This window comes from Notothenia rossii (genome assembly GCF_949606895.1).
Source record: "Notothenia rossii genome assembly, chromosome: 6".
NCBI classification, from domain to species: Eukaryota; Metazoa; Chordata; class Actinopteri; order Perciformes; family Nototheniidae; genus Notothenia; species Notothenia rossii.
The window spans coordinates 76,333,560-76,361,465 of record NC_136909.1 but is presented as its reverse complement, the minus strand read 5'-3'; the positions used below and the strand labels follow the sequence as shown (position 1 = coordinate 76,361,465).

The 27,906-nt window shown below is 42.1% G+C and overlaps 2 protein-coding genes across 10 annotated transcripts in view; one reads left to right on the top strand and one right to left on the bottom strand.

The window, feature by feature from the left end:
- Nucleotides 1-978: 978 nt before the first annotated feature.
- On the top strand, nucleotides 979-23,292 carry slka (STE20-like kinase a). 8 transcript variants are annotated; one of them, XM_079689726.1, is made up of 20 exons: nucleotides 979-1,547; nucleotides 4,221-4,385; nucleotides 6,267-6,315; nucleotides 7,107-7,256; nucleotides 8,068-8,140; nucleotides 8,487-8,681; nucleotides 8,887-8,968; nucleotides 9,166-9,294; nucleotides 9,413-10,630; nucleotides 10,721-10,851; nucleotides 11,616-11,739; nucleotides 14,207-14,386; nucleotides 15,853-15,945; nucleotides 17,401-17,472; nucleotides 18,436-18,565; nucleotides 19,337-19,461; nucleotides 19,556-19,750; nucleotides 20,400-20,525; nucleotides 20,906-21,019; nucleotides 21,150-23,292. In XM_079689726.1, exons 1-20 carry the CDS (start codon nucleotides 1,398-1,400, stop codon nucleotides 21,294-21,296), a joined length of 3,648 nt encoding a protein of 1,215 aa, XP_079545852.1. In that variant the 5' UTR covers nucleotides 979-1,397; the 3' UTR covers nucleotides 21,297-23,292. The 8 variants fall into 8 exon arrangements, with proteins under 8 accessions (XP_079545852.1, XP_079545851.1, XP_079545857.1 ...); XM_079689725.1 differs by having other exon boundaries at nucleotides 9,166-9,297; XM_079689731.1 differs by lacking the exon at nucleotides 15,853-15,945.
- Nucleotides 23,293-24,195: 903 nt separating this feature from the next.
- The window catches only part of col17a1b (collagen, type XVII, alpha 1b), a 27,800-nt gene continuing 24,089 nt past the window's right edge, over nucleotides 24,196-27,906 (bottom strand). For both annotated transcript variants that reach the window (XM_079689721.1, XM_079689720.1), the window contains exons 48-54: nucleotides 27,362-27,547; nucleotides 27,029-27,169; nucleotides 26,546-26,947; nucleotides 25,853-26,017; nucleotides 25,470-25,550; nucleotides 25,281-25,364; nucleotides 24,196-25,200 (exon numbers count right to left, since the gene is read on the bottom strand). In XM_079689721.1, the coding sequence (XP_079545847.1) occupies nucleotides 25,142-25,200; nucleotides 25,281-25,364; nucleotides 25,470-25,550; nucleotides 25,853-26,017; nucleotides 26,546-26,947; nucleotides 27,029-27,169; nucleotides 27,362-27,547 (1,118 nt within the window). In that variant the 3' untranslated portion in view covers nucleotides 24,196-25,141. The remainder of the gene's footprint in view (nucleotides 25,201-25,280; nucleotides 25,365-25,469; nucleotides 25,551-25,852; nucleotides 26,018-26,545; nucleotides 26,948-27,028; nucleotides 27,170-27,361; nucleotides 27,548-27,906) is intronic.

Here is a 27,906-nt window from a genome sequence, read left to right as displayed (position 1 = left end):
AAAACATGATGTGGGCCTGAGCAATACTACTTCTACCATGTTTTCCTCCTCATGACAACAGGACGCAAGTAGCATGCGTGGTAGAGACGAGGGGCTGAGACTGAGCTGTCCTGTGAGGTGATTCAGGAAACCGACATAGCTAACTAACTGCATCAATTCACCACCGACAGACCGAGAGAGAGAGACCGGAAACATCTACGCAGGCCTTCAAAATAAAAGCGTCTAGCGAGTCACCTGAGATAATGACCATTATGATGATGACGCAATGCTACATCTACATTCGACATTCTCATTCAACAACTCAGTGCAGCTTACGCTTAATTTAATACAAGTGGAAACATAAAGATAAATGAATAGTGTGATATCATTTCCACATGTATTTTTCTGATGTTTTGTGGCATGTCTAGACACCAGACTACATAGAGGTGGACACATCACTATGATGTTGTACCAATGTAAAAGTAGAACAAGGGTGTCAAAATGTACAGTAGGCCTACTTAAAGTAAAAATACACATGATGCAGATTGGCCCATTTCAGAATCATACTGTATATGTTATTGTTAGGTTATTATTGTTATTATTATTATTATTATTATTGATGTGTTTAAATCAAACTGGTAAAGTTGGAACTTATTTCAACTAATTGTGAATTTAATACAGGTATATGTAAATTCTTATTTTGTGTTGATTATATTTCACATTATTAAACAAAATCTGCAAAGTAACAAGGTATTAAAAGTACTCAATTCACCTCTGAATTGCAGGTGGGTAGAAGTACAAAGTAGCATAACATTGAAATGCTCAAGTAAAGTACGAGTATCTCAAAATTGTACTTAAGGACAGGACCTGAGTAAATCTACTTAGTTACTTTACAACCATTTATTTTCTCTGTACATATTTCTGAGACCAAAAGTCTATTTGTTTGCTTTTATTTTATAACGTCTTTTAACGGAAATCAATTTACGTTATCTAGCTTAATGCTGCTCCGCTAACTTCTGTGTGCCCAGCAGCCAACCGAGGCATTGGCTCTGTGACTCTCCGTTTCGTTACTGACGTTTAATAATGATAATGTCGTATCGTGTGTGACGAAATGCTCGATATTTGCTGTTTAATAACTGTGTTTTTTTTCTTCAAAACGGAAATACTAGCTTGTGCGTAACAGCGAACTCTTCTCCGTATCCCTCATCTCGCCCGTCTATGATGTGATTATGAATAACCACCGTCGAGGGAAGTTATAATTGGCATTATCATAGTTGAATGGCTACAACAGCAGTTTACGCCTGCTTGCTGTTATTTCGATAGCCAATTAAGCTCGGGAGGAACCGCTAGGCTATATCTTCTTGGCGGAAATAGCCGAAGAGACCGCATCCACAGCTCTGTAGTTCTCTCCTGAAAACATGTCGTTCTTCAATTTTCGGAAGATATTTAAGCTTGGGCCTGACAAGAAGAAAAAGCAGTATGAACATGTACATAGAGACGTCAACCCGGAGGAAATATGGGATATCATTGGGGAGCTGGGAGATGGAGCGTTTGGCAAAGTGTTCAAGGTAACGTGTAACATCCGCCTTTTCTTGCTAACCCTTTTCTTATGACACCCGCTTCCGTTGTGTTTCATGTTGTTTTCATTATAAGATATAACGGTAAAATGACAGCAGAATCCTCGTTCAGGACACCTTTTTTAAGTAACTAGACCCCCAATAATGACATATGTGTGTCAAGTGCATGTTATTACATCTCACAACAACACTATACTGTACTTCAACTATTATGCTTACTGAAATCCTCCTTTAGAAGAAGCGAGACCTAGGGCTGTTGTTGAGTAACATCCTACCTAAATGTGTCAGTAGGCTATTATCTATTTTGGACGTTAACAGTAGGCCCTGTCACATTACCATGTAGTAATTATGACTTTGTCATGTCATTGAATTGTACTTGGCCTCAGTCAAACTGTTGAAGGTGTGGTTCACCACCACAGGTTAAAAATGGCAACTCCAATGCTAACTAAGTTGTTTTAAGTTGTATTCAGTGACAGTAAAAACATCCTGAAGGCAGCTGCCCTTGACATTTAAATATGTGACTCTCATTGTATTTCTTTATGCCATGCACTGCAGCAGGTGCACAGCCAGGTGTGTATGTAAATGTAGTGTAAACAGTTTGTCACGTTAGGATGACGGTCTATAGGCCTATTTGTTTCACCAACACACAATTTACATTATGCATGAGGTGGACACAACACACGCAACACATACAGTACAATGCTATGTAATGGAATATCCTCAAAGCAATGCTTTTTAAAGTTTCTGTTAAGAGTCAGAGTGCCAGAGTTGGGTGGTTTCGTTTTGTGATGATTTCTGAAGCTGAAGCTTGCCATTTTGGATTAATTTGCTAGGTATTCAGGGTATTGTGTCCACATCTCTAATCTCTACACTGACGCACCTCTCCAAGTTATCTCTATGTGAATTTGCATTAGGCTGAGAACATCTTATGTAAGAGAGATTAACTATGTTCATAAACCTATGTCTTTGTGTGGAGGTTAAATGCTGATAACATACATGCTTTCAACATCAATGAATACAACCTCTTAAATAACCCTTAAGAAAAAAGGACATGTATACAAATCAGACACATTATCAGATTATAAATATATCTAGTTAAGTGTTTCACATGAACATCCATCAATCCAGGACTCTTTTATTTCAGTAACCTTGGCTTTTTATTTTTTTCTCTGTGACTTACATTGTCTTTTCCTGGAACTCTTGTGATCAAGTAATGCAGCTAATGGCCCGGGAAATGTTCATTTGCAAGTCTTATTAGCCGTTTAACTAAGTGTGAGGAAAGCCAGAACACTATCGTGCCTTGTCAAACTGAAGTTGTGGACAAATAAACACTTTCAAATGTATTGACTCACTTTTCCCACAGAGAGGGGTGTGGAGGATGTGACTTCTCCAGGTCACATAACTGTTCCACCATTTATTTCACAGGCCTTTGAGGGCTGCCTCATTTGGGCAGGGTGACACAGCCAGCAAAGTGTGAATCATTTGTTTTAAGAGCGTGGAAAATAATTGAACATCTTCATGCACATTAGCACAGTTCAAGTTTGTATTACACCTTTGATTAGTGAAGAGGCGTGCCATCTATTAGAAAAAACAGCTTACATAATTCTGTTGACAAAATCTGTTGGTTCACATCATTTTCACCGGATGGAAAAACTAGTATTATAAAATGACACTAACAAACCCTCTCATTTAATCCCCCAACGCACTATAACAGCCAGCTCATTTTAAGTCAAAAATGTTTTATGTAATAATGACGGAAGGCCACAGGCACCACTTGAATATCTCCGAGGCAGACAAATCATCGCTGCCATCGCTGATATTGTGGGCATGTATAAGTGATGGCCTTTGCTAGACAGGCGTCAGTGGCACAAAGGGCAAGAGGCAAGGAGTGTATCAGACCAGAACTGTGTAAATATAGTGTGTGACGGTTCTAACACTCCCTCCCTGTTCTTTTTCCTTAACTCCCTGAGATTGTGTTTGTATCCATAAACATTAAGCCCAAAGCTGTACTTAAAATAGCCACTTGTTCGACGGGGTATGTGGGAATTTTTTCATTGTTGTCTCTTCAGTATAGCCCATTCAGGAGGGAAGACTTCACGTTAATGTGTTACCAATAAAGACAAGCACAACCCATTGATCTGTTAAGTCTATGAAATAAAAACGTGTTTAATATGACCTCTAAATTACTGCCGGTGTGACTTCACATGTGACCTAGGTAGGTGTATCAAAGTGAACGGAAGGAAAGAAAGGGAATGAAATGAAGGGGAGGAAGTGAGCCAGCTCAGCTTTTGTTCGAGTAGGGCAGAAGATGATGGGGTGTTTTGTAAATATTTTGACCTCAAGTGGTTGCTATGGGTTTTTTCTTCAGACATTTTCCTTTTTAATATATACCAACATGTTATAAAGTCTGAATGAAATGTATTTATAGACATGTGACCCTCCAGGTGCTACACAAGACAGGAAGTGCTGCAGTGGTTATTGCTCTAGCTCTAAAATACCTTTTGTCTTTAATGAAATGTTAACGATGATTGATGTTCTTCCACGATAGCCACTCTAGGGCGATGCCCTGGACAATAAGACAAAATGTTCTGTAGTCTGGCCAGCGATATCAGACATGTATTGATCAGCATACTCAAGCCTTTGTTGTCAATGTTGTTTTCTTAGGCTCAGAACAAGCAGAATGGGACCCTCGCTGCTGCCAAGGTTATTGACACGAAGACGGAGGATGAATTGGAGGACTACATGGTAGAGATTGAAATTCTGGCCTCCTGCGATCACCATCACATCGTCAAATTGCTGGATGCCTTCTATTTTGAAGGCAAACTTTGGGTGAGTAAGCAAGTGCTTCACAGAGAGAACTGTTGTTTTTTTTGCTTCTTTGTTTCCGTGTTGCTTTTGATTTGAAGCCAAAGAGACAAAGAGGCAGGGATCAGTCACGCACGGAGAGACACACAAATTCATCACCAGCCGCGATTTGTTAAGCTGTAATAAAAAATAAAAAAATAGCGTTGCATTTTTTTCTTATCGCCTACATTTGAAGAGTTTCAAAAATGATCATGTGGCACAGTCAGGGGCTAGTACGAGGCCAGGACCGCATGTTCAGGACTAACTGACCTCTGAGAAGTCATAGGTCATAATCCTCCAGCTGAAGTCACAGGCATGCTCCACATACAGTATGACCTGATTCTTACCCCCCACAAACCCTTAACAGCCTATATTGTGTCTTTATGGTAATACAAGAGTTAATTTCTACAAACCCATGTTCTATTCCTGAGTTTGGTCACATTGCAGTTCTAATAGTCGGTCAGTAGATCTCACTAAGAGGCCCCAGAGCAATTAGGTCCTGGCAGGTGGTGTCATGTGACCGTCCCTTGTGGACTGGACACATCTATGAGAAGATAATGGAGTGGTTTTGGTGGCTGGAGAAAGTGCCTGAATAATTCAGAGCTGCATGCAGGTTGTCCCTCCGGCCCCCGTCTTTAAGCAGCATGATGAATGTGTAATCTGCTTAGCACGTGTGGATGTTGACTCAATGCATCATATTTTTGCTCAAAAAAAGTTGCTAGAAAAGAGAGGATTTATTGCCATGCATAATGTTTCAATGTAACCTGAGATCATCACCTTTTTTAGAATCATACCAAACTAAAAGTGAGATTCCCATGGCACGCTAAATGGTTATGCAGAACAGGAACAACCACTTGGTTTCTCCTCTTTGTTGAGTCTCTGAATAGAAGCATTGCTCGATGTAGCTTTGATTCATTTTGCTCTATCAACTGATACATAATGAATGAAATGGGCTTTATACATACATTCATATTGACTTGATCAATACGCTGCCAACTGGCTGGCAAGTGCATGAAGTGGTGTTCGGATACATTACAGCTGCGGTCAGTTTCACATCTCAATAAAACAATACTATGTTATCTTCCTCCTTGTTATAGAGAGCGGGTGATTTGTTAAAGTTGTGAAAGTCATTTGTTGCCATGGTTTTAAAGCCATACCTAATGCAATCAGTACTTCCCTAGTAATCCCTAAATAAATATATGGATCTGTAAAATATTAGTTTGTGGCAATAATTCATCTGTCTGTACTCCAGGAATTCAATGGTGTGTACTGCACACAACCTGTTGCTTTGAGGAGGAGTGTTTGCTTAAAGCTATCATGTTCACATGAATGAGGAAACCATTTTCCCTCAGAATGTACAGGATGAGGAAATACCCTGGACGTGAGTCATGTGTAGAAACACTCACTAACCAGTTACACTTGAATAAGACCCTAATGCTCTAAAAATAGTTCATTTTGTCAAAATGATTGATGACTAACAAACCATTTGCATAAAAATTGCTGTGCATGTTAAAGAAAACACGAGGGGAGGGTCCCAGTCCCTCTCTCCAGCCTGAAAATTGATCCAGCAAGGATTAAAACATAGATTATGCTGAAAAGACGTGTCAATAGAGGATGCTGCTCAGGATGTTCAGCGTCTGATCGATAGGCTTCTTGGACTGTCTCCACAGAGTAATCAATAACATAGAAAAGGGGGTTCTGATGTCTCTCACATAGGGGTCATGTTTTTCTCCTACCTTAGATAACACAGGTTTATTTTAGTGTATCTCATTTGAAACACATTCTGTGCTATGAGAGTTAAATGTGTTGACTTTATTGCATAACAGTACACATTTACTTATTTTCCACTTTGCTTTATCATTTCAGATTCTGATAGAGTTCTGTGCGGGTGGTGCAGTGGATGCCATCATGTTGGGTAAGTCCCTCATTCAGTGCAGGAAACAGAATAACACTATAAAGTTCTGGAGCTGTTTCTTTGCTCCATCCTTAAGTGCCAATTCTTTACTTTTTTATTCCGTCCATAAACTCTTGTGGGATATTTTTTTTCCTCTCCCAGTTGAGAGAGGCCATTCCAACTGTGTAATTATTGTAGTTCAGATTTCATGGAGGGGGTTAGTCCACTTCTAATGCCGGCAGTTTCTCCCTGTTATTGTGTTGCTTGAAGAAACACCGCACCACTTTCTATCATGCTTGAACCACAAAGAGAATAACAATCCATTCACTGCACTGTTGGGTGTCGATGCTTTGTGCCCTGCTGACTCACCCAGAATGAATTTCTTCCCCCGGACTTGTCCAGTCATACATGCTGACGAGTGGCAGGGTGGCAGTTGGCCCTCATGTTGCTATTGGATACCGCCAGACCAGCACATCTGAAATGATATACAGTAGCCCAGTCAGTTTAGATCCAAAACGGACTGTTCAAATACAAGAACAATCATAAAACATTTTGAATATTCATCAAATGTGACGCCTACTCTAACCCTAAATGCTAAATGGTTTCCAGACATTTACTCATCAATCAGTACAAACATTGGTTCAATTCATAATGACAATTCATATGGTGGAGATAACAGTACCATTTTTAAATGTATTTTCAGATGAAGTGGGTTAAGTACCCAGCCAATTAGAGTTGTCTGTGTTTGTAAAAGTGAACCAAAAAACTACACCTACCATAACCATAATAACATGAATTGTGTGCATGTGCAGAGCTGGAGAGGGCCCTGACGGAGCCGCAGATCCGCGTGGTGTGTCGGCAGACCTTGGAGGCTCTGACTTACCTCCACGACAACAAAGTCATCCACAGAGACCTGAAAGCCGGGAACATTCTCCTCTCCTTGGAGGGAGAAGTGAAACTGGGTAAAAACTATTTTGTCATATTTTGTCATATATTGCTTCTGCATTTGTCATTGGGATATTTCTCTAAATGTGAAGGATTATTCAATCATGGTCCAGTTAAACTCAAAATACTACACAGAACAATGGCTGATATATTATTGATTTTGGTCTTGGTGGCCACTTTGAACCCTCGGCACTTATAGGCTTAATAGGTTAATAAGTAAAGTCATGTGTGGGTCCCATTGCAATCAGTGCTGTGGCAACCAGCTGAGCTATGTGACTTCGGGGGAAATGGTGCACAGCACTGTCAACATATGATAAAACTGGAATGAGTCATTCATGCATTTATTCATTTTTAGAGTTACAAAACAAAGTGACCCGTTTACTATTACACCAAAGGAGAGGAATGCATCAACACCACTTATGCACTGGAGCTGGTGTTATATTGACTTTGTTGCATAATATTCCAGAAGTTAAAGTATTCATGTTGCTTTTGTAGCATCCATGATGATTCATGCTCTGTAGGCAGAGGGTCATGGCGGAGCCTGGCAAACAATAATTATCAAGCAGTCAACACGGACTTAACGACAGATCTCACTTTCCCTCTAATGTGTGCAAGCTGTAAGTGTTGGGAGAAAAAGAGAGAGCAGGGTGAAATGGTTTATAGGTAACAGAACTGCTGTGAGTGATGATAGGAAAGAGACATTTCGTTTTTTCTGTCCCACTCATATTTCATAAAATATTTCTGATACAACTTTGTGGCTCTAAAAAAAGTTTAAATGAGCAAGTTTGATTCACCAAAATAATCATAACTAATTTCTTCTACCTTCAGCTGACTTTGGGGTGTCTGCTAAAAATACTAAGACGTTACAGAGAAGAGATTCTTTCATCGGGACTCCGTATTGGTGAGTCATGCAGTCTGCAGACAAGAGGCCATTCTCCTCTGTCCAGCTGATAATTGTCCCAACATGTCTCACTGCTACACTTTTTCTATGCAGTGGCACAAAAGCTGTCCTGGAGCATAGAAACGGAAAAGGCATGATTCACCCATTTAGATGCACAGTGTTGAATGACCTCAGCGTTATATTCTGAATAGACTTCCTACCTTTCAGAATCAAGTCTAACATTAACACACATTGTATTGTATTGGCTTTTTATCATTAAAGATTGAAGAGAAGTGACCAAATTCACATTCACTCCCTATCCAGATGTACCTCCATGCTTATTACAACCCCACTTCTTATTTTGCAGGATGGCCCCAGAGGTGGTCATGTGTGAAACTTCCAAAGACCGTCCGTACGACTTTAAGGCCGACATCTGGTCCCTGGGGGTTACCCTGATAGAGCTGGCGCAGATTGAGCCGCCCAACCACGAGATGAATCCCATGAGAGTGCTTCTGAAAATAGCCAAGTCCGAGCCTCCCACACTCATGCATCCCTCTCGCTGGTGAGATTGAGCACTGGTGATAACTAGAGAGGTGGCACTGGAATGTTTCCGGATTGGAGATAAGGATGTGTCGACTGTGTGAACGCTTGGGGGGAAATTGTTAATGCTTAACTGTCTGCCCGCAGGGAAGGCATGGTATACATTTCTCTTTCCAGGACCTATGGAGTGTTAAACAAGCTGATTCTCTTTTATTTATTCCTCAAAGGTCGCCAGAATTCAACGACTTTCTGCGGAAAGCACTTGATAAGAATGTTGACAATAGGTGGGGCACGCTACAGCTTCTACAGGTGAGCTGCCCTACTCCACTCACTCCCTGCTGTTAACTAACAACATGCAACCATTTAGGCCAATCACAAGATAGCACAAATCATGCATACAAACTTACATTCAAACCATTTGTAATGTCTGTTTGCTGTTTGTCCTCTATGAACCTGATATTAAGACTAATGATATCTATTTTCTTGTGTCTCCGCCATATGTGTAGCATCCTTTTGTCACAAGTGTAACTAATAGCAGACCTCTCAGAGAGCTCATAGCCGAGGCCAAAGCTGAAGTCACAGAGGAGATTGAGGATAGCAAAGAGGAAGAGGAGGAGGAAGAGCCTGATACACCTGTGGTATGCAGCATAATTGGTGTTTGTACATGTATCCAGCATAATACTCAATTCAATATGTTTACATTGATGATTGAGTTGTTGGTGTAAATAACATATTGTTTTGCTGTTGGCTCAGGCGGCGGCTCCTGGGCACAAGCGAGCGCCATCTGATGCCAGTGTGGCCAGCTCAGAGGACGACAAAGTCCCAGCAACTCCCTCTGCCCTGGAATCGGTTTCGGAAATAAGTGCTACTGAAGACCAGACCAGTGATAAGCTCTCTGATGAAGGACTTGGAACAAGTGAGGTAGACAAGACTGAGGAGGAGAAACTCAACGAGGTGTCTGATGCCGGTAATGAAGACCTGGCCTCTGGGCTACTAGAGCCCCCCAAGGACTTAATACCACAAGATCCTGCAGAGCTCAAACCAGAAGACGGTCAAGCTGAAGAGATTCCTGCTGAGCCTGTAGTATCACAGCCAGAAGAAGCTGTAGTTGAAGAACCTGTAGCAGGAGATGCAAAAGAACATATCCCAGATGGTCAGGAAACAAAGGAGGAACAGAAGGAGACACAAGAAGAGAAAACAGAAGACGGACCGACTCCTGTAATCAAAGAACCTGAGGAGGTGAAAGCAGAAGAAGAAAAAGATGCTGGTTCAGAAGAATCCAGAGAGAAACCTGAAGAAACACCAGAAGAAAAATCATCCATATCAGGAGAAGAGGCAAAGGCAGAAGAAGAAAGCAAAGCGCCAGATGAGGAGACGCCTCAACAGAAAGTGATGGAGGACATACCAGAAGACACAGCTAATGGCACTGATGTGACTATAGACACAGAGGATATAGAATCAAATGTAGTGGACACAGCAGTAAATGGAGACACGGACATAGAGAGCGTGGATGAGTGCTCCGGTGCGGTTCTGTTGGAGAAGGAGGCGGTAGAGAGTCAGCCAGGGGAAAAGCACGAGGAGGCAGAACAGCCCGAACAAGAGAATCAGACCAAGGAGGAGGATCTGGAGGAAAAGACCCCAACTGAATCCACTAATGGAGTCAGCGATGAAGCCAAAGACACCTCTGAGGATTCAGAACAAGTGGCCACACCTAAAGATCTGAAGGAGGATGAAGAGAAAGCCCCCGCCGCAGATGGGAGCGCGTCTCAAGATGCCGTCTCTGTCCAGGAGAGCGAAACGGATTCAGAAAGCAAGATGGAGCACGGAAGCCCCGCTGCCATCAAGTCGGATTTGGAGAAGGACTCCGACTCTGGGAGCAGCTCAGCCGCCGATAGCAGCAGCCTGGACCTCAATCTGTCTATATCCAGCTTCCTGTCCAAGAGTAAAGACGGGGGCTCTATATCTATGCAGGTAAAATCATCTGTGCCTCATTAACAATCTCAGTTGTCAAATCATCCCCACTCTAGATCATTTACCCAATCTTCTGTTTTTTTTTTGTAGGAGTCAAGACGTCAGAAGAAGACTCTGAAGAAGACGCGTAAGTTCATGGTGGACGGTGTGGAGGTCAGCGTGACGACATCAAAGATAGTGACAGATAACGACACCAAGAGCGAAGAGCTGAGGTTCCTGAGGTACGTCTGTGTGCAATCTGCTTACTGCGCTGTTCTAAATATGTGACATGGCCTATTTAACATGCCTGCCTTATTTAGCTCTTATTCATTTCACAACTCCCACTGAGTTTAACAAATGCCAGATGGGTTATCTCCCGTGATGAATGCTTCGTTTTGTTTCTGTCATCTCCCATGTTTCCATTTAAAGCCTTGCTGCTCCGAATGTTTACACAAGTGCTGTCTGACTATTTGCTGTTGGTTTCATGACAGTAACATGTTTCACTTTAAATACTCATTCAGAAATGGAGAGAGCAAGAGCTTCAAAGCAGCTAGTAAATATAATCAGGAGACTAATAATGTATATATAAAACAAACCATCAAATTAGGGCTGCGAGGTTATGGCAAAAATCATAATCTCGATTATTTGGGTCAATAATTGTAATTGCGATTATTAAATGCGATTATTCATTGACTTTGAAAACATCCATTTATTGGAGAAAAAAAATGTGAACAGTATGTTTTTAACAGTTGATTACCCTGAACTTTAAGTATATTTCAACTGAAAAAAAAAAAATTATAAAAAAAAAAAAATTATAATAATAATTTTAAAAAAAATCGTTTTATTTCGATTACGTTGTTTTCGTAATCGTTGCAAGCCATAATCGTAATCGTGATGAAAATACGATTAATTGAGCAGCCCTACATCAAATCTTATCTCAGAAATGAAACGTATGTTTAAAAGATGAAGATGAGTTAACACGTGACCCCCTGTGTGGTTTCCTCAGGCGGCAGGAGCTGAGAGAGCTGCGCCTCCTGCAGAAAGAGGAGCAGAGGGCCCAGCAGCAGCTGAGCAACAAGCTGCAGCAGCAGAGAGAGCAGATCTTCCGCCGCTTTGAACAGGAAACTGCTGTGAGTCAGTGTTTCGAACCGCGGTGGTGTGATGTGTGTTTTTTCTGTATTTGGCCTACACCTAGGAAACGGGCTGCTTCATCTCAAAGCAGATCTACATCTGATGGAGGGACTTACATGAGGGGCGGGGCCAGACTCCAGGCTATTTTTATCATTTGCTGCAGAATGTATTATTTGTACTCCAAAGCGACATTTCTTGTTAAAGGTCACCTATTATGCAAAATCCACTTTTTCATGTGTTTTATAGATAAACATGTGTAAAGAGATTCTGAACGTTTTTTTGTCCTGATCCATTTTTATAAAAACCTGTCTGAAAATGAGCTGATCCGATTTTGTCCACTTTATAATAATAATAATACATTTTATTCTAGGCGCCTTTCATGACACCCAAGGACACCGTACAATTTGTTAAAAAAAAAGAAACCGCTAATAGGCAACAGAACATGATAAAACACAAACAGGAAATCATGGAGGAGACAAAGTGGACACAAATGAAACATATAATGGGGAGCACTACAGTGAGTAGGCAGATTGGAACAGATGGGTTTTTAATTGGGATTTGAATATGGTGATTGTGGTCGACTGTCGGATGTGCGGGGGGAGGGAGTTCCAGAGTCTGGGAGCAGTGCAGCTAAAAGCCCGAGCACCCATGGTGACGAGATGTGGGGTGGGGACGGTTAGCAGACCAGCAGAGGAGGAGCGGAGGGAGCGAGAGGGGGTGCACTCCTGAGGTCAGCCAGATAGGCGGGGGCCAGGTTATTAGAATTAGAATTGGGAGGGAGGAAACCCTCTTGAATGGTCACAGCACACACAGTCAAATGTGTTCTCTGCTTTTAACCCATCCTAGTACCAGGAGTCTAGCACTAGGAGCAGTGGGCAGCTAGTGTACAGCGCCCGGGGAGCAATGGGAGTGAGGGGGGGAAGGGGGGTGTCCGGTGCCTTGCTCAAGGGCACCACGGCAGGGAAGGAGGTGAACTGGGACCTCTCCAAGTAGCAGTCCACACTCCATATTTTAGGTCTGATCGGGGACTTAAACCGGCGACCCTAGAGGCTCTCAGTCCAAGCCCCTACTGACTGAGCCACTGCCGGACAAGATGTAGGGCTTTGTAAGTGAACAGTAGGTTTTTGAAGTTGATACGGGATTGAACGGGGCGCCAGTGGAGTTGGATGAGGATGGGGGTGATGTGTTCTGAGGCCTTGGTGGCGGTGATGATCCGGGCTGCAGAGTTCTGTCTAATTTGAACTTTATTGATGAGTTTGGTGGGAATGCCTGAGAGGATGGCGTTACAGTAGTCGATGCGGGATGTGACAAATGCATTGACCTGGACTTCAGTGTCCTGGTCAATGTTTATGACATTGTTTATGATGTCATAACGTTTTTTTGGCTTCTGTAACCATTAGCCAATCACCAACCAAGGTAACCCCCCCCCACACACACACACACACCTTATCACCTGAATTTCCTCCTCCTTTTTTTAACTAAATCTCTCTCATACCTCATTCACACCAACGCAACTCCGGTTCAAGCTCCGTGCTAGAGCTTTTCAGGTTCAGAACCGGTTCTTCGGTTTGGCTCCGGCTCTTTTCACACAGCCCAGAGTCCGACTGGTGCTGCGTCATTGCATCATCGTTTGCGTCATGACGTAACCGTTTGCGTGCCTGCTTCATAAAGCCAAACCGCGCGGAAACCCCTCACAGCTGACACCGACAACAACAAAGGCCGATTGTGCTCCAGCTTCCTCTGTACCTCTTCAGAAGACCAGATTCCCAGTAGGTAGCTGGTCTCTTCAGTGGACCACTGCTGCTTGTTAAGTTTCTCCATCGTTGTGTACAAACTGGATAAAACGCCGGCTTTTTGTTGTTGTTCAGGAGTTGATCCCGCCCCTGCCCCCGCCTCGACGTAAGCGTGACGTAAGTGGTGCTTTTACTCCGGCCGGACAATTTTTTGGTGCTCGAAACGAACCGGATTCCGGAGCTAAGAGGCTGCTCCGCTGCGGTGTGAAGAGGAAAACCCGGTGCTTTTCAAGCTCCAGCTCCGAACCGGCCCTGAAACACCGTTGGTGTGAATGAGGTGTCAGAGGGGCGTGGGGAGTGGCTCCTTATTTTCATCTAAAGTAACAAACAGAGAATCAGTTTTTTGGAAACAGGGCTGAAACAGAGGGCATTATGGGACGCTACAATAATCTGTTTGGTATTTGGAGCCAAACACTTCAGAGACATGTTTGTATATATCTGAGACCTATAATATATTGATGAAAAACAGTATGATAGGGGACCTTTAATGAATTATGGTCTCAACATTAAAAAGATACATTTGATTCTGACAATATGTTTTCTAGGTTAAAATGACACCATAAAGATGTATTCTCCAGTTAAACCTTCCTCTCCTCTAAGCAGCAAAGCCAAAGTCTTAATCTGACTTCATGATGTCAGGCTGATGCCAGTTCTGCTGATTCTGTCCATGCAGGCTAAGAAGCGCCAATATGACCAAGAAGTGGAGAACCTTGAGAAGAAGCAGAAGCAGACCATCGAGCGGCTTGAACAGGATCACACCAGCCGGCTCCGAGACGAAGCCAAACGCATCAAAGCCGACCAAGACAAGGAGCTCTCCAAGTTCCAAAACATGATGAAGAATCGGAAGAAAGAGGTAGGGGCGGTGCATGACTGTTTCTGCTTGGAAGTGCCTTTAGTGGGCTGATCAGCTCCTAACTGCTGGAGCTTGGGTTTGTAACAATTGCATGTCATAGATCCGAGCTGTTTAATGGGGCATGTGGTTAACTATTTAGCCGGTGGCATACTTGGCTGTGTCATATTAATCCTGTGGGAGTGCCTCTCTGCTCTGCCTGGTACTGTTTCTGTGCAAATGATGGCCACAGACAGACTGTGCCATCCTTCTCCTCGGTGCTGCTAACTCCATGCTGTTGTTGTAACCATTATTCATCTGCCCTGAGGCTTCTAGTTGCCTCCTAAGCATTACTGTGCTGCTAACTCCATATGTTATTTTTAGAGAGCTATATTGTAAAAGTTCAGTCTTGTGAGAGTGTGCTGAGCTTGTTTTATTCATATACAGTATGTTAGGTCTTTCTCTGCTTGGCAGCCGTACAGTAAATGCTCTGTTGTTAGTTTTGGGCGTGCTTGTGTTTTGCTTTTTTATGCCAAAAATGCCAATTGGCATCCATTGTGTATTTATGCTGCCTGGTGGTGGTTGCGCTCTCCGTAATTTGCTTTCTGAACTACCTCATAGTTTATTGTATTTAAAAAATATTATTGCAGGTTTGGCTCAAAGTGGTTGCTTCACTTCTCAGCTATGTTCTTTGTTGTGTTTGTGCAGCTGCAGATACATAAGCTCTTTCTATGGAAACAACGCATTATTTTAAATATGTTGATATTTGCAATGTTGTGTCTTTTTTTCAAAGTGTACTGTATTTCTGTTCTGTATTAACTAACCGTGTGTTTTGTATGAGTGTGTGAGGTGGCTTTGGTCATGGGATGGCCGACTTTCGAAGATTCTTCCAAATGGTGTTGGGCTTATTTGGGGATATTATAAAAAAAGAGTAACTGATATGGAATCATCTTAAGTCAAATGTTGAAGTATTTCTCATATAAATCAATTGCTTACTCGATGGTGGCGATGGAGATAAGTGTCAGTGAGGTGTAACCTGCATTCACTTTTAAATGACAAGGATTAGAGCAGTCGACTGTAAATCATTCAAAGGCCGTATTTGCCAGATGATTCCAACTCGGTTACTCTTTTTTTTATTCCCAGAATAAATCATAACTAAGGCGGTGGGACTTGAATGCATAGTAATACAGAGGGAGCTGTTTTTCAGACTAACATCTGCCATGAACCAGTCGAATGTTTCTTTTGAGAAACTCATGACTTGATTGCAGTTCAAACTCACATTTCTGAAATGCTTCTAATCAAAAACAACTGTCTTAGCGGTTAAGTTACGTCAGACAGGAAGTTGATTCTGCTGAATTTAAATCAGTTGGTGGCCGGGTGCAGTATCTCCTCTCAAAGTGGGCCGTGCATGTCTCTTCTTCTGTTGTTGGCCAGCTTTGTTAGATTTTCAGAACATACAGCATCAACCATTGTCTGCACACACACTTTAGGTCCAAGAGGAAGTCGGACAGTCACCCAAACATATGAGAAAAGAGCTCATGAGACGCATAAAGGAGGACCTGTTGCTCCTTAAGACCGCAGAGGTAAACCTTCACCTGCTGTCTCTTACTCTGAGGAAGAGGAAGATTTCCCCCTCTTCCTCCTTTCCCTTTCCTCTCTATAACCTGGTTCTTATAAAGTATTCTCAATGCACACAAACAGCAATGACATAAAAGACATATACATGGAGGTTGTACTATGGAAACTATTAGAATTATGTGCATCAATATTACAATGTAAAAAGGAATAACTAGTATAGCTTCAATAATTAGTTGATTAGTCCATTGACAGAAACTTGAAGTCATATTTTGAGCAAAATACTTTTTTTTGTGAATATTTGCTGTTCTTTTTGTTCTCCATGATAATAAAATGAACTTCTTCGGGGGTTTTAAAATGTTAATCAAAAAAAACGACTTCAGGACTTGTGATGAGCTCCTTCCAGTCATTCGGACTTTTTTAAAGACCAAACAATCCAGAAATAACAATAATCAAAAACGTCCATCCCTTACAAAATAGTGCATACTGTAATTTGTACACATAGGAACAAATGTACGGTAGTTGCATCTATTCTACCCTTTTCTTAACACCCCACATTCTCTATTCATTATTTTCCCCTGAACAGACTTGCATGTCACAGCACACTCGTCAGTGATGATGCAAATCGATGAGTGTCGAGCTCGGTGTAGTGAGTTCATGCAAAGCTTTTGTTTCCATAGCAGATATCTGTACTAAAAGCCCTTTCCTAACTTTGTTTCTGTTCATCTTTTATGAATTAGACATGTGGACAAAGGCCTTTGTTCCCTTGAAAGGTTTATTAGCAATTCATTTAACCCTCGTGGAGCCTGTAGCATGGAAAGTAACCAAACAACTCAAGTTGGATAACACTCAAGTGCCGCCTTCAAGCATGAGAAGACTATAAATAACTTATTAATTGACTTGCTTCTAACATTTAACTAGAACTCTGCTGTGAGCCTTAAACTCTGCTGTGAGCCTTAAACTCTGCTGTGAGCCTTAAACTCTGCTGTGAGCCTTAAACTCTGCTGTGAGCCTTAAACTCTGCTGTGAGCCTTAAACTCTGCTGTGAGCCTTAAACTCTGCTGTAAGCCTTAAACTCTGCTGTGAGCCTTAAACTCAGCGGTTTTCCCAAGGTGGAAAGTCTCTCACATAACTTAGGAAGAATCAGTGTGTGTGTGTGTGTGTGTGTGTGTGTGTGTGTGTGTGTGTGTGTGTGTGTGTGTGTGTGTGTGTGTGTGTGTGTGTGTGTGTGTGTGTGTGTGTGTGTGTGTGTGTGTGTGTGTGTGTGTGTGTGTGTGTGTGTGTGTGTGTGTGTGTGTGTGTGTGTGTGTGTGTGTGTGTGTGTGTGTGTGTGTGTGTGTGTGTGTGTGTGTGTGTGTGTGTGTGTGTGTGACTGACTGTGTGTGTATGTATGTGTCTGTGAGATCCTCAGCTGTGTGTGTGTCCCTGATCTGGACGAGTGCGCTGTGTGCTCTCCTCCACAGGCAGTGGCCCAGGTTATGATTCAGTCTTTTCAGTTGTCCTCATGCGCACTCTTCAACGCTCAGATGCAGGATGTAAGTGTGTGTCCCCCCCCCCCCCCCGCCATCAACCCCACATTCTGTTTCTGTTTCTGGCCCATACTTAGATATGAGAGGATACTTTGAGATAGTTCAGTTTGTAATAACGACACATGTAATCATGGACGGTGTGGTTTTTTTGAGTGTTGTCTTCAGTGTGTTTGTGCAGTGGTTATTTCTTCTCTCAGTATTTCTCTCCACAAATGTTCTACATCTGGTCTGTGGTTTAATATAATGTGTTACATCGCTACATTGAGTCTGGGAGTAAACAGCTCCATCCCAGAGGTGTAGTCGCTGTCTGGATCCATGTTTGTCTATGTCAGCCAAATATAGACTGACTTGCCTCACAGGATGGATGTAGGAGTCACTTGTATCATAGTGCATTCTTTAGTTAGAGTATCACAGGTAAACCATCTTCAACTGCAGTGTACTGTAGGTGTTCGTGGTGACATCTTGGAGTGTGTTTGATTAGTTATGCCTAATCATAGTGAAGTAATATCAGCATACTGTATAACCTACAATTTGCCCCCAGAAAAGTAGAAGAAATCCGAATTCTAAATAATGTGTAAATACAGAGAAAATATAAATAAATAGAGAATGACTATCAGTCATGCATAATCTACGCTGCTCTCTGGACGGTGTGAACATCAATGTCGATGTTGTCTCACGTAAACTGTGAATCTTTACTGAACTGTTAACTTTCTCTCTTTCTCTCTTCACCTCCATTCGTGGATCGTTGCCATCCATGATCTCTGAGTGTCTCCTCTACTGATACCAGTTGCTGTGTGTTGTTCTGAAGTTGAAGTGGATGGCTTGACTAGAATATATAGTTTAATTTCAGGCAGTTTAGATACTTGAGAAATGTTATTGTGCCCTCTTCTCTCTCTCTCTCTCTTTGTCTTTACTGTCTCTCTGTGTGACCCCCCCGGCTTCCTCTCACTGCTCCCCTTCTCCCTCCAGGAGCAGGAGTTCCTACAGAAGCAGCAGCAGGAGCTGGACGTAGCTCTGAAGAAAATCATCCAGCAGCATAAAGTGGAGATCACCACTATAGAGAAAGAATGCTTAAACCACAAGCAGCAGCTGATGAGAGGTAATCAGTCCTTTCACTACAATACAGCTTCTGAAGAAAGCTATCATGGCTTCATGTTATCTCTTTTATTGTGACGTAAAATAAGGTTAAAGAGATTACAATTCATTTATTGGGACTATTGCACTGTCCTTATGTTGTCAAAGATTTAGTATCAAGTATGGATTGGTTTAAAGCATTCTGTTGTGGTTCATTCATGCGCTGGTGTGAAACGCTGTGATGCTTTCCTCACAACGCAGCTGAAGGCACCACATCAGCTGACTCCTCCTAATCCATGCTCACTACGTTTCCATAACATTTTACAAACACTATGTGTGGAATTAACTCTCAAGCAACAGACTGAGCTCACTTCCTGTGTGAGTTTCAAGTTTCATAGCAGACATGAAACCAACAACAGCCTGAAAGGTTGAACATTTGATAAGTTAAGGAACACAACAGTGTTTAAACATGACTGTGACATGTGGACATGTCAACGGAGGCGTGTGGCGCAGTGGATAGAGCCTTAGTGTTTGCATCAGGGGGTCACAGGTTCAAACCCCACTGCAGTCAGCATGTCGTTGTGTCCCTGAGACACTTCACCCCAAATTGCTCCTGTGGGGATTGCCCACAGTATTGAGTATGTAAATCACTTTGGATAAAAGCGTCATGTAATGTGTCCGTTTAGTTTTCTTTGCTCTTGTCGTCACCGACTAACAAGCATATACATGTTTTCTACTTCACACTTACGTGGCCTCAGCTGATGTTTTCATGTGTGTGCACATGTGTGTTTTGTAGCTCGAGAGGCAGCCATGTGGGAGTTGGAGGAGCGCCACCTGCAGGAGAAGCACCAGTTGCTGAAGCAGCAGCTCAAAGACCAATACTTCCTGCAGAGACACCAGCTGCTGAAGAGGCACGAGAAAGTAAGAGAGGAATCCACTCAGGGAAATGTAGATGTCTTATTTTTTAAAATGCCGCCGAACTCAAAAACGATGTGCATGTGTGTGTTTTTTGTAGGAGATGGAGCAGATGCATCGCTACAACCAGCGGCTGGTGGAGGAGATGAAGAACAAACAGAACCAAGAGAGGGTCCGTCTGCCCAAGATTCAGCGCAGCGAGGCCAAAACACGCATGGCCATGTTCAAGAAGAGCCTCCGCATCACCGCCACTGCATCGGTCACCGTGGAGCAGGAGAGGGAGAGGATAAAACAGGTAACACGTGGACTCCTGCTGCTGTCCTGTTACTCACATTCAAGCACAAGTGACTAAACATGCATGTTCTATTTTTGGCAACACGATGTCATACTGGCTCAGTCACACCAAGGACCTGCCCAAAAAGACTCTCTTATTATCCAGCCATGTCTACACATTTCCAGTCTCTGTTCCACAAGCTTCACTGGCACTGGGGTCATCACAATGCTGTTCAAAAAAGCATGACTTTATTTTCAGCAAAAGTGAATTACGATCCAGCAACACGTTCACCCACAAATGCATGATGCGTTTAAGTGCTGGTGGAAAAATGGGATACTAAACCTTTCATTTGTTTGTCATTCCAAAAATTAGAAAAGGATGTTTTTCTAATTAAACAGCTTCACCTCTTAGTTAAACACATGCATTCACTAAATATATCTGAAGTAGCATTTAAATGTGAATATTTAGTTTGAATATGCTACTGCTAGGTGCTGGACTTGTTCTTGTGCTGGTTAACCCACACATATAGAAACAGATGCAGGCCATGCCTGAAGCACAAGAGCACCAGCTTTTAAAATCCAACCCCAGTGTAAAAAAGATAAATCATTTAGTATATTTGTTTTGGTTTGAGCTGCCGTTACAGTTTTGTATATTTGTCTGCGTGGTCCAGTTTGCTGCTCAGGAAGACAAGAGACAGAAGAACGAGAGACTTCACCAACACCAGAAACACGAGAACCAGATGAGGGATCTGCAGCTGCAGTGTGACTCCAACATCAGGGAGCTGCAGGAGCTACAGGTGAGGCCGCTGCACACACAAACACACACACACACACACACACACACACACACACACACACACACACACACACACACACACACACACACACACACACAGAGACACACACACACACACACACACACACACACACACACAAACACACACACACACACACACACACACACACACACACACACACACACACACACACACACACACTTTGTATGTATTAAAAGATAAGTTGGAGGAAATATATAGAATTAACTTATTTTCATCCCCTTACCCTGTGCTGTGAAAATAAGAATGGGAAATGGGTTCCAGTGCAGATAAAGTCAGAGTACTTGAGATGGTATTCATTCATCCTGAAGACACACGTGCTGACCCATATTTTCTTTCAGAATGAGAAGTGCCACCTTCTGATCGAACATGAGACCCAAAAGCTGAAGGAGCTGGACGAGGAGCACAGCCAGGAGATAAAGGAGTGGAGGGAGAAGCTGAGACCCAGGAAGAAGGTATTATACATCTCCATTTCCTCTTGAAGTTAAACCTAAATACAGACTTCCTCTACTACAGTCAGGAGTGGGTTTTTTCCAAAGTAATCCTCCCAGTTACTCAGCTGTTTGTCTCTGCTGCCCCCTGCAGGCGCTAGAGGATGAGTTCACGCGGAAGCTCCAGGAGCAGGAGGTCTTCTTCAAGATGAGCGGAGAGTCTGAATGCCTTAACCCCTCCACCCAGAGTCGAGTCTCCAAGTTTTACCCCATCCCAAACCTGTACACCTCTGGTTTATAGCCTCTTCTGTCCGTCCCTGCTGCAAAACAGACTCCTATCAAACTCGGCTGCGCTCACCGACTCTTCCTGGTGGAGTGACCACTTAGATTCCACCGTTAGTGAGCATGACGAGCCTACACACCGTACTCTCACTAGTTTAAATGTCCCTCTGCTCGTCCAATAACAATATGCACTTTTTTGAGCATGTTCAAATTTGAAAAGCTTGCAGTTGGTATTGAAGGGCCAATGAATTTGAGTTTAAGTACAGCCTGCTACAGTATGAACGATCCCCAGTGCCTCATGTTTTTTCTTTTCTGCATTCAAGCCCCTCAGCAAGTGAAGCGTCCCCTAAATGTCCTACACTTAAAGTGGACCTATCATGCTATATTTGAATAATATAGTGTAGGACCATACCTATATAAGGCATATTTATACTTTTCATTTTTCAAAATACCTAACAGATCATGCATTTTAGCCATTCCTCATTTCGCTCAATTTAACACTGTCTTTCATGCTCGGATTCAGTGAGAACAGCACCATCTGGTGGCCTGAAATATGTACTACAGCGTCTCCAGCGCTTTCAAACGGCAATGTCCGTGGCTGTCTCCTCCTGATTGGTGGAGTTGGCCCAATAGCAGTGGCGCCACTTATGTGACGTCATAGAAGTGTTCAAATCTGGATCAGTCTGTATCAGATCCGTTGCAGCCCCTTTTTAAGAGATTTGGGTATGGAGGAAAATAGAGTGGGTTGTGTTTTCTGACACTTGGTGAGTTCCCTGGAACACCGGGGACACATATTCATGTATAAAAGACGTACAAAAGTGCATTTTGCATGATAGGTCCCCTTTAAAAAATTGGTTATCATTTCCACTCATAATCACAAGATGTTTAGAGATTCTTTGAATCATTTCATATAACGGGTGATTAAGACTCTGACATCTCGTGTTGCTGCATGTGAGGTAGAGCTGGTTTAAAAGAGTAACAAGAAAAAGTGTGTTGTCGTATGACTTTGTTATGGCACGTGTAGTGTCACGTCAAAAACAGTGCTGTGTTGGGATGTTAAGGACGTACTGTGTTGTAAATGCTGAAATGTTACGTGTGTGTACCTAGATATGAAGCTCAATCAGATACTGTGCTTGCCATGAGGGTTTTTACAATCTTAAGAACAAGAATATGGCTTTTTCGTTCACACATCATTTAATTTCATTGCTGTAATCCCACTTAGTTAGACGCAGAGGTGACCTGTTTCTTCCTGGAGAATGATCAAATACTTTTTTATATATAGAAATAATATATAGAAATGAAATCACCGTGAATGAAAATGAAGGAATGTAAAGCTGTTGATTTGCACTGTTTTGTTCTAAGCTAATGAAAAAGATATGCAGTAATAAAACTGTCAATGGGTTTGTGACAGCGCGTCACCTTTGCCTCACACAACCCAATTCAAACTCCAAACTAACTGAGAAGTTTTGATTTCTTTCTGATCATTTAGCTGTTTTGTTCCTTTTCCAAATATGCCCTTTAGTATTTTACGACCACATCTACTTTTCTACATGTATTCCCGTTATATGACGCTGTAATCGCTCTTTCCTCTGAGCTGTTTGCTCTTTTTGACGCCAGTGCTGTCTGAAAGGTGAAATGCTGTACCTGTAGCTGTTTGAGACGTCCTTCGCTGTATTCTAGGAGCAAAAGTATTAACGGTTCAAAAAAAGAAATGTCATGATTCTTTTATTTTTGTCTGTGCGTATCATCAATGCACGTCATGTTTTCTGTATGCTGACATTAACAAAAGGTTGCGTCATGAATGCTGGGTTCTTATCGGGGTACATGGAGACTGTCCGGAGAGTCACATTCCCCATAGATTTAAAATATTTTTTTATTTTGTTAAGTTACAGCATTTCTTGTCATTCTACAACATTGATATCATTTTCATGTCGGATCAAATGTATTTAAAGTGTCTTTATAAATTGACATTTTATTGCTGTAAATAAAATATTGACTGTTGATTTGAAAGTTGACCCGTCTACCTTCTTATAATTGAACCTTTCAAACACTTAAACACTTGTAAAACACTTACTAAGGCCCCTAAAAGGGTAAATATTACAAAGATGGTAAACGATATTGATATCATCTTTGCTTTATTGTATGTTTTGCCTCTCTGTGAACATCTAATCCTAAAGGGTGACATTCTGATCATTCTTTCCAGAGAAACATGGGATAAGGCCAACACGGCCCCCTTCAGAGGAGCCTACATTTTCAATATTTTCGGTTATGGGAAAGTTCCAAACATAGAAACAAGCAAAAAATAATAATTTTGAAGTAAAATATTTGTATTCAACCATCAGTTTCATAGACTAGATATATTATTTTTTTAAAACCTCAGGTACAGGTATCTCGAAAACTAAAGCCATTTTGGGGGGTTTGTTCCTCTCGTGTTAGTTTAAGACTTTTGTGACAAACTATATTTGGTCTTTTTAGGACTTTTCACATTTCTTTGTGACTTTTTTGTCTTTTCTTTTACTTTCTTTATCACTTTTTGTGACAAAGTATATTGTAACATCTTAATTACATTTGATGACATACTATACTATGACATAATTAAGCTGTTTTTTTTAATTAAAAAGTCCTATTTTCTTTTCAATACCTTCAATGTCATGTGAACAGAGTGATTCCAAATCAATGCAGCATTGAATTACTACACTGGCTAAGTAGAACACACCTGAAATCCAGCATTTTTTTTATTGAAAACTCATTTGGCGTCATTATATAAAAAATAATGTAGCATTGTATAACCTCACTGCACAAGTAGGAGTTGTTTTGTGTTTTGTTATAAATTTGATATTGACTGTTAACTTGACACGCCTGACATAACACCTCAAATGCAATTATTTTTGAATTAATTCATAAAAGTATCAACACTCCCGAGTCGAAAAATACATTTATTGTGTGTCTTTTATATATATATTGATCAAAAGTCAAAAAGTGCAATGATGTCAAACATAATCTGGGAACATTTTATAATTTAATCTCTCCAACACTTTACGGTATAAAGCAAATATATCGATTTCAGTGCTCTCTTATACAAAAATATACAATCCAATCCATCATTTTGTTGTGATTTAAAGACTTTCAACCACACAAACAATGTCATTTATTCTTCTTCTTAATTTTGAACTAACAAATCTTTCAAGTAAATCGTCAGTCGTAACTACAGCAACATTTACTGTAACATAAGTCCCCTATCTGCTGCAAAAATGACCCTCACTGACTGGTAATGTTGCATGTTTTTATATTTATAGAAAAAAAAGGGTTAATAATATTCTTGTTTATTTGTATGGGATGAATGAATAACTTCCAAGGGTCAGGATGGATGCTAGCTTGATTTATGTAGATAATCTGACTATATTATAGTATCTTATAAAACATTGAAGGGTTACCTTGACACAACATTTAACACTTGCATAGTTCTCAAAACAATATAATCCTCAATGAAAACGAAATCAAATACACCAATCAATAGACACGAAAGTTACACGAGCAGTTGGAAATAATATCAGATACTTATTGCTTACAAATAGAAATTGTCCCTGGGAAAAAAAAGTTAGCAAGCTTCTAACCAAGCAAAGTAAACATTATACACCCGGATGTAAAGAAGTCTGTGTAACAAAGACACTGACCAGCAGCTAAAATCCAAACCTCTACTAAAGCTGGTTTTAAAAAAACTTATGCATCATTTTATTCCCTCAAGTTGTCCTGTGACGTTTCTACAGATGGCAATAATAAAGAGCTATTTGACTACTTGCATTGCAACAGTTGAACACCTAAAATAAAAGATGAGTAAAAATGAAATGTGATCCAGTAATGTGTTTAACTGCTGCCTGCGTGACGGCGAAGCTTCTGACGACGACGAGCAACCAATTCCTCGCCTGCAGTGGATTGAAATATGCAGTTACATGTATGTAGCGCTTGATTTTCAAGTGATTTAACAAGATTCAACCAAAGTTACCTGCATCCCTCTTCTGCACCCTGTGTGGAACTTGGACAGTGTATGCCCCTGGTAGTCCTGATAAACCTGGGCGCCCAGGATCACCTGAAAACATACCAAAACTCTCAGACCTTGCTCATCTAAGTCACTCCTCTAAAAAAGATTTATTTTGAAAAGATGTAGCGATTCATCGGCTTTGTTTCAACGTACCTCTCTCTCCCCTGGGTCCTGGATGCCCCCTCTCACCCCTCAGTCCATTCTGTCCTGGAGGGCCTGCGATGGTGCCATAGGCTGCGCAAGAACAAAACACAGATTCAGTCGTGATGAAGCCACATTTTCAAACCAAACGCACATAAGGTTTCCAAATACTGAAAGGCAGGGATACTTCACTTTTGCAGGTATGTGTATATGTGTTTTACGCACTTTACGCAATCCGAAATAATGAATGTGGGTCCATCAATGCTGTGAGGTTTAACTCTGAGTAATGATACTATAACTTTTTGCCTGGGTGACATGACAGTGAAGACATTCAGGCTCTATCTGTCCGACTGGAAAGCTGCAGTTTGTAGAAAATCATATCTCTGTGTACTCACTTCTGAAGAACTGCATGAGGTCCGCTGTGACGTTGCCGTAGGCCCCGATGACGCGGCTCTGGCCCGGTGGTCCGGAGGGGCCAGCAGGACCAGGAGGGCCTTGAATCGCTCGAACATGCGCCCTCCAAGGACCCTCAACCAGATACTCCTGCAGCAGACCTTTACCTAAAAAAGGGTTGTTATCATCAACATTTCATCAGTTTCAGCATGAGGAGGAACATGCATTCAGATGCTTTACTTAAGAAGAAGTAGAAGAAGAAGTACTCATTGGTCTGAAACTGTGGGAACCCCGTTAGACAAAATTGAGAACTGGGGGTTACAACTTGAGCCCTGTTTTCTAGCCGGTATTTGTTTACATTTTTAAACCTGGCACTATTAGAAGTATGCCGAATTAGCTCTTAGAATTTCCTGTTTGCTATGGACCAAGGGATGTTCACACAACATCCCCAAAGCATTATGGGAACTGTAGTTAGAGCAAGTTAGCAGTAGTAATCTAATAATGCAGATTGAGAATTAATCAGATGTTCTTCTCTATTATTTCTATTATGATAAGTTCATCTGTCCATTTTGTTGCAATGAAAATGAAAGAATAAAATGGTTATTTCATTTTAATGCATTTAGGTTGGTGGGTATAGTTTCAGACTGCTGCCCTATATAAAATACATCTGTATGCTGAAGCTGTGATGGACTCACTCTTGATGAGGTCTGAAACGTGGATGGCGACGCTGGAGTAGTCCAGGTTGCTGAGATCGATGTTTCTGTACTCAGTGCCGGTTCGAGAGTCACCCTGAGCGTAGTTCAGGCTCTGGCTATAGCCCTGGCCCTGGCCCTGACTCTCGCCCTGGCCCTGACTATAGCCCTGGCCCTGGCCCTGGCCCTGACTATAGCCCTGGCCCTGGCCCTGACTATAGCTCTGGCTCTGGCCCTGGCCCTGGCCCTGGCCCTGGCTCTGGCCCTGGCCCTGGCCCTGGCCCTGACTCTGGATATGGCTCTGCGTGCGGCTCAGGACGTAGCCTGACTCTCCTCGCTCTCCCCTCGGTCCCATCGGCCCCTGAGGCCCCGGAGGTCCGATGATGGCACGACGAACATTGTCACCTGAAAGATAAAGTTAGTCTGTTATACACGAACGGATCTGTGCTCACATGTCTTTGATCTTGTTGGTCGTTAGGAGCTTACTGGTCAGATACTCCTGGACTTCAGCGCGGATGCTCTCCCGAGGGAAGTTTCCACTGTAGGAAACCGATCCGGAGTGACCGCTTGATGCTCCCGCTGGTCCCTGTGGACCAGGAGGGCCGGGGAGACCTCTGAAACCAGAACCTGGGAAAGATTCAAATCACCGTTATTGTCTTTCTGTAGCTGCACAGAAAGGTAACGGTAGAATGGACAATATTCCACCTTCTTTGTTGTAAAATGTAACATTACTGTTAATTACTTTGCGATGTGAATCTAAGCCATAACCTGTTGCCTTCCTCAGTATACATTATGTTTCTAGCTCTCTGTCAGACTCACCCTGCAGGTAACGCTGAATGTCCTCCAGGCTGTAGCCACTCCCCCCAGTCCCGGCGCCGTACACGGTGGCGGTGGAAACCCCCGGCGGCCCCTGAGCGCCAGGAGGGCCAGGCTGTCCTGGGGTGCCCGGGGGACCAGAAATACCTTGTTGTACGGCAGAGGCAACCCAAGAGCGGAAGTCTGAATCTAAGAAGATACAAGACAGATGAGGATAAGGATGATGACCCCTCCCACTCTGGACACAAACTGATCATGTTCCAAACCACATGAAGGATTATTTCTGAAACAGTTTGGAGCTCAAATGCTTTTTCTCCTGGGGGTTTACCACAAGGTGACTTACTTTTTTTATTTCCTGCTTTTTTACACATACTCTCTCCAGTACAGCTTAGCTCTGAGTGTTAGCGATGCTTGCTAATGTAAACAAAGACCATATTACGTCCAAAACAGTCAGGCATTGTTTCTAAAAGCGCCGTTTTAAAAATACCAAATCAAATTCCTCGTACGTGTCAACCTTCCTGGTAATAAACCTGTTTTTGATTCTGATA

Excerpts from the sequence above, each read along its gene's own strand:
- slka (XM_079689725.1), top strand. The coding sequence starts at position 1,398 with ATGTCGTTCTTCAATTTTCGGAAGATATTTAAGCTTGGGCCTGACAAG. Across the intron at positions 6,316-7,106 it reads AGTGGATGCCATCATGTTGG|AGCTGGAGAGGGCCCTGACG; the intron begins GTAAGTCCCTCA and ends GTGCATGTGCAG. Across the intron at positions 9,298-9,412 it reads AAGAGCCTGATACACCTGTG|GCGGCGGCTCCTGGGCACAA; the intron begins GTATGCAGCATA and ends CTGTTGGCTCAG.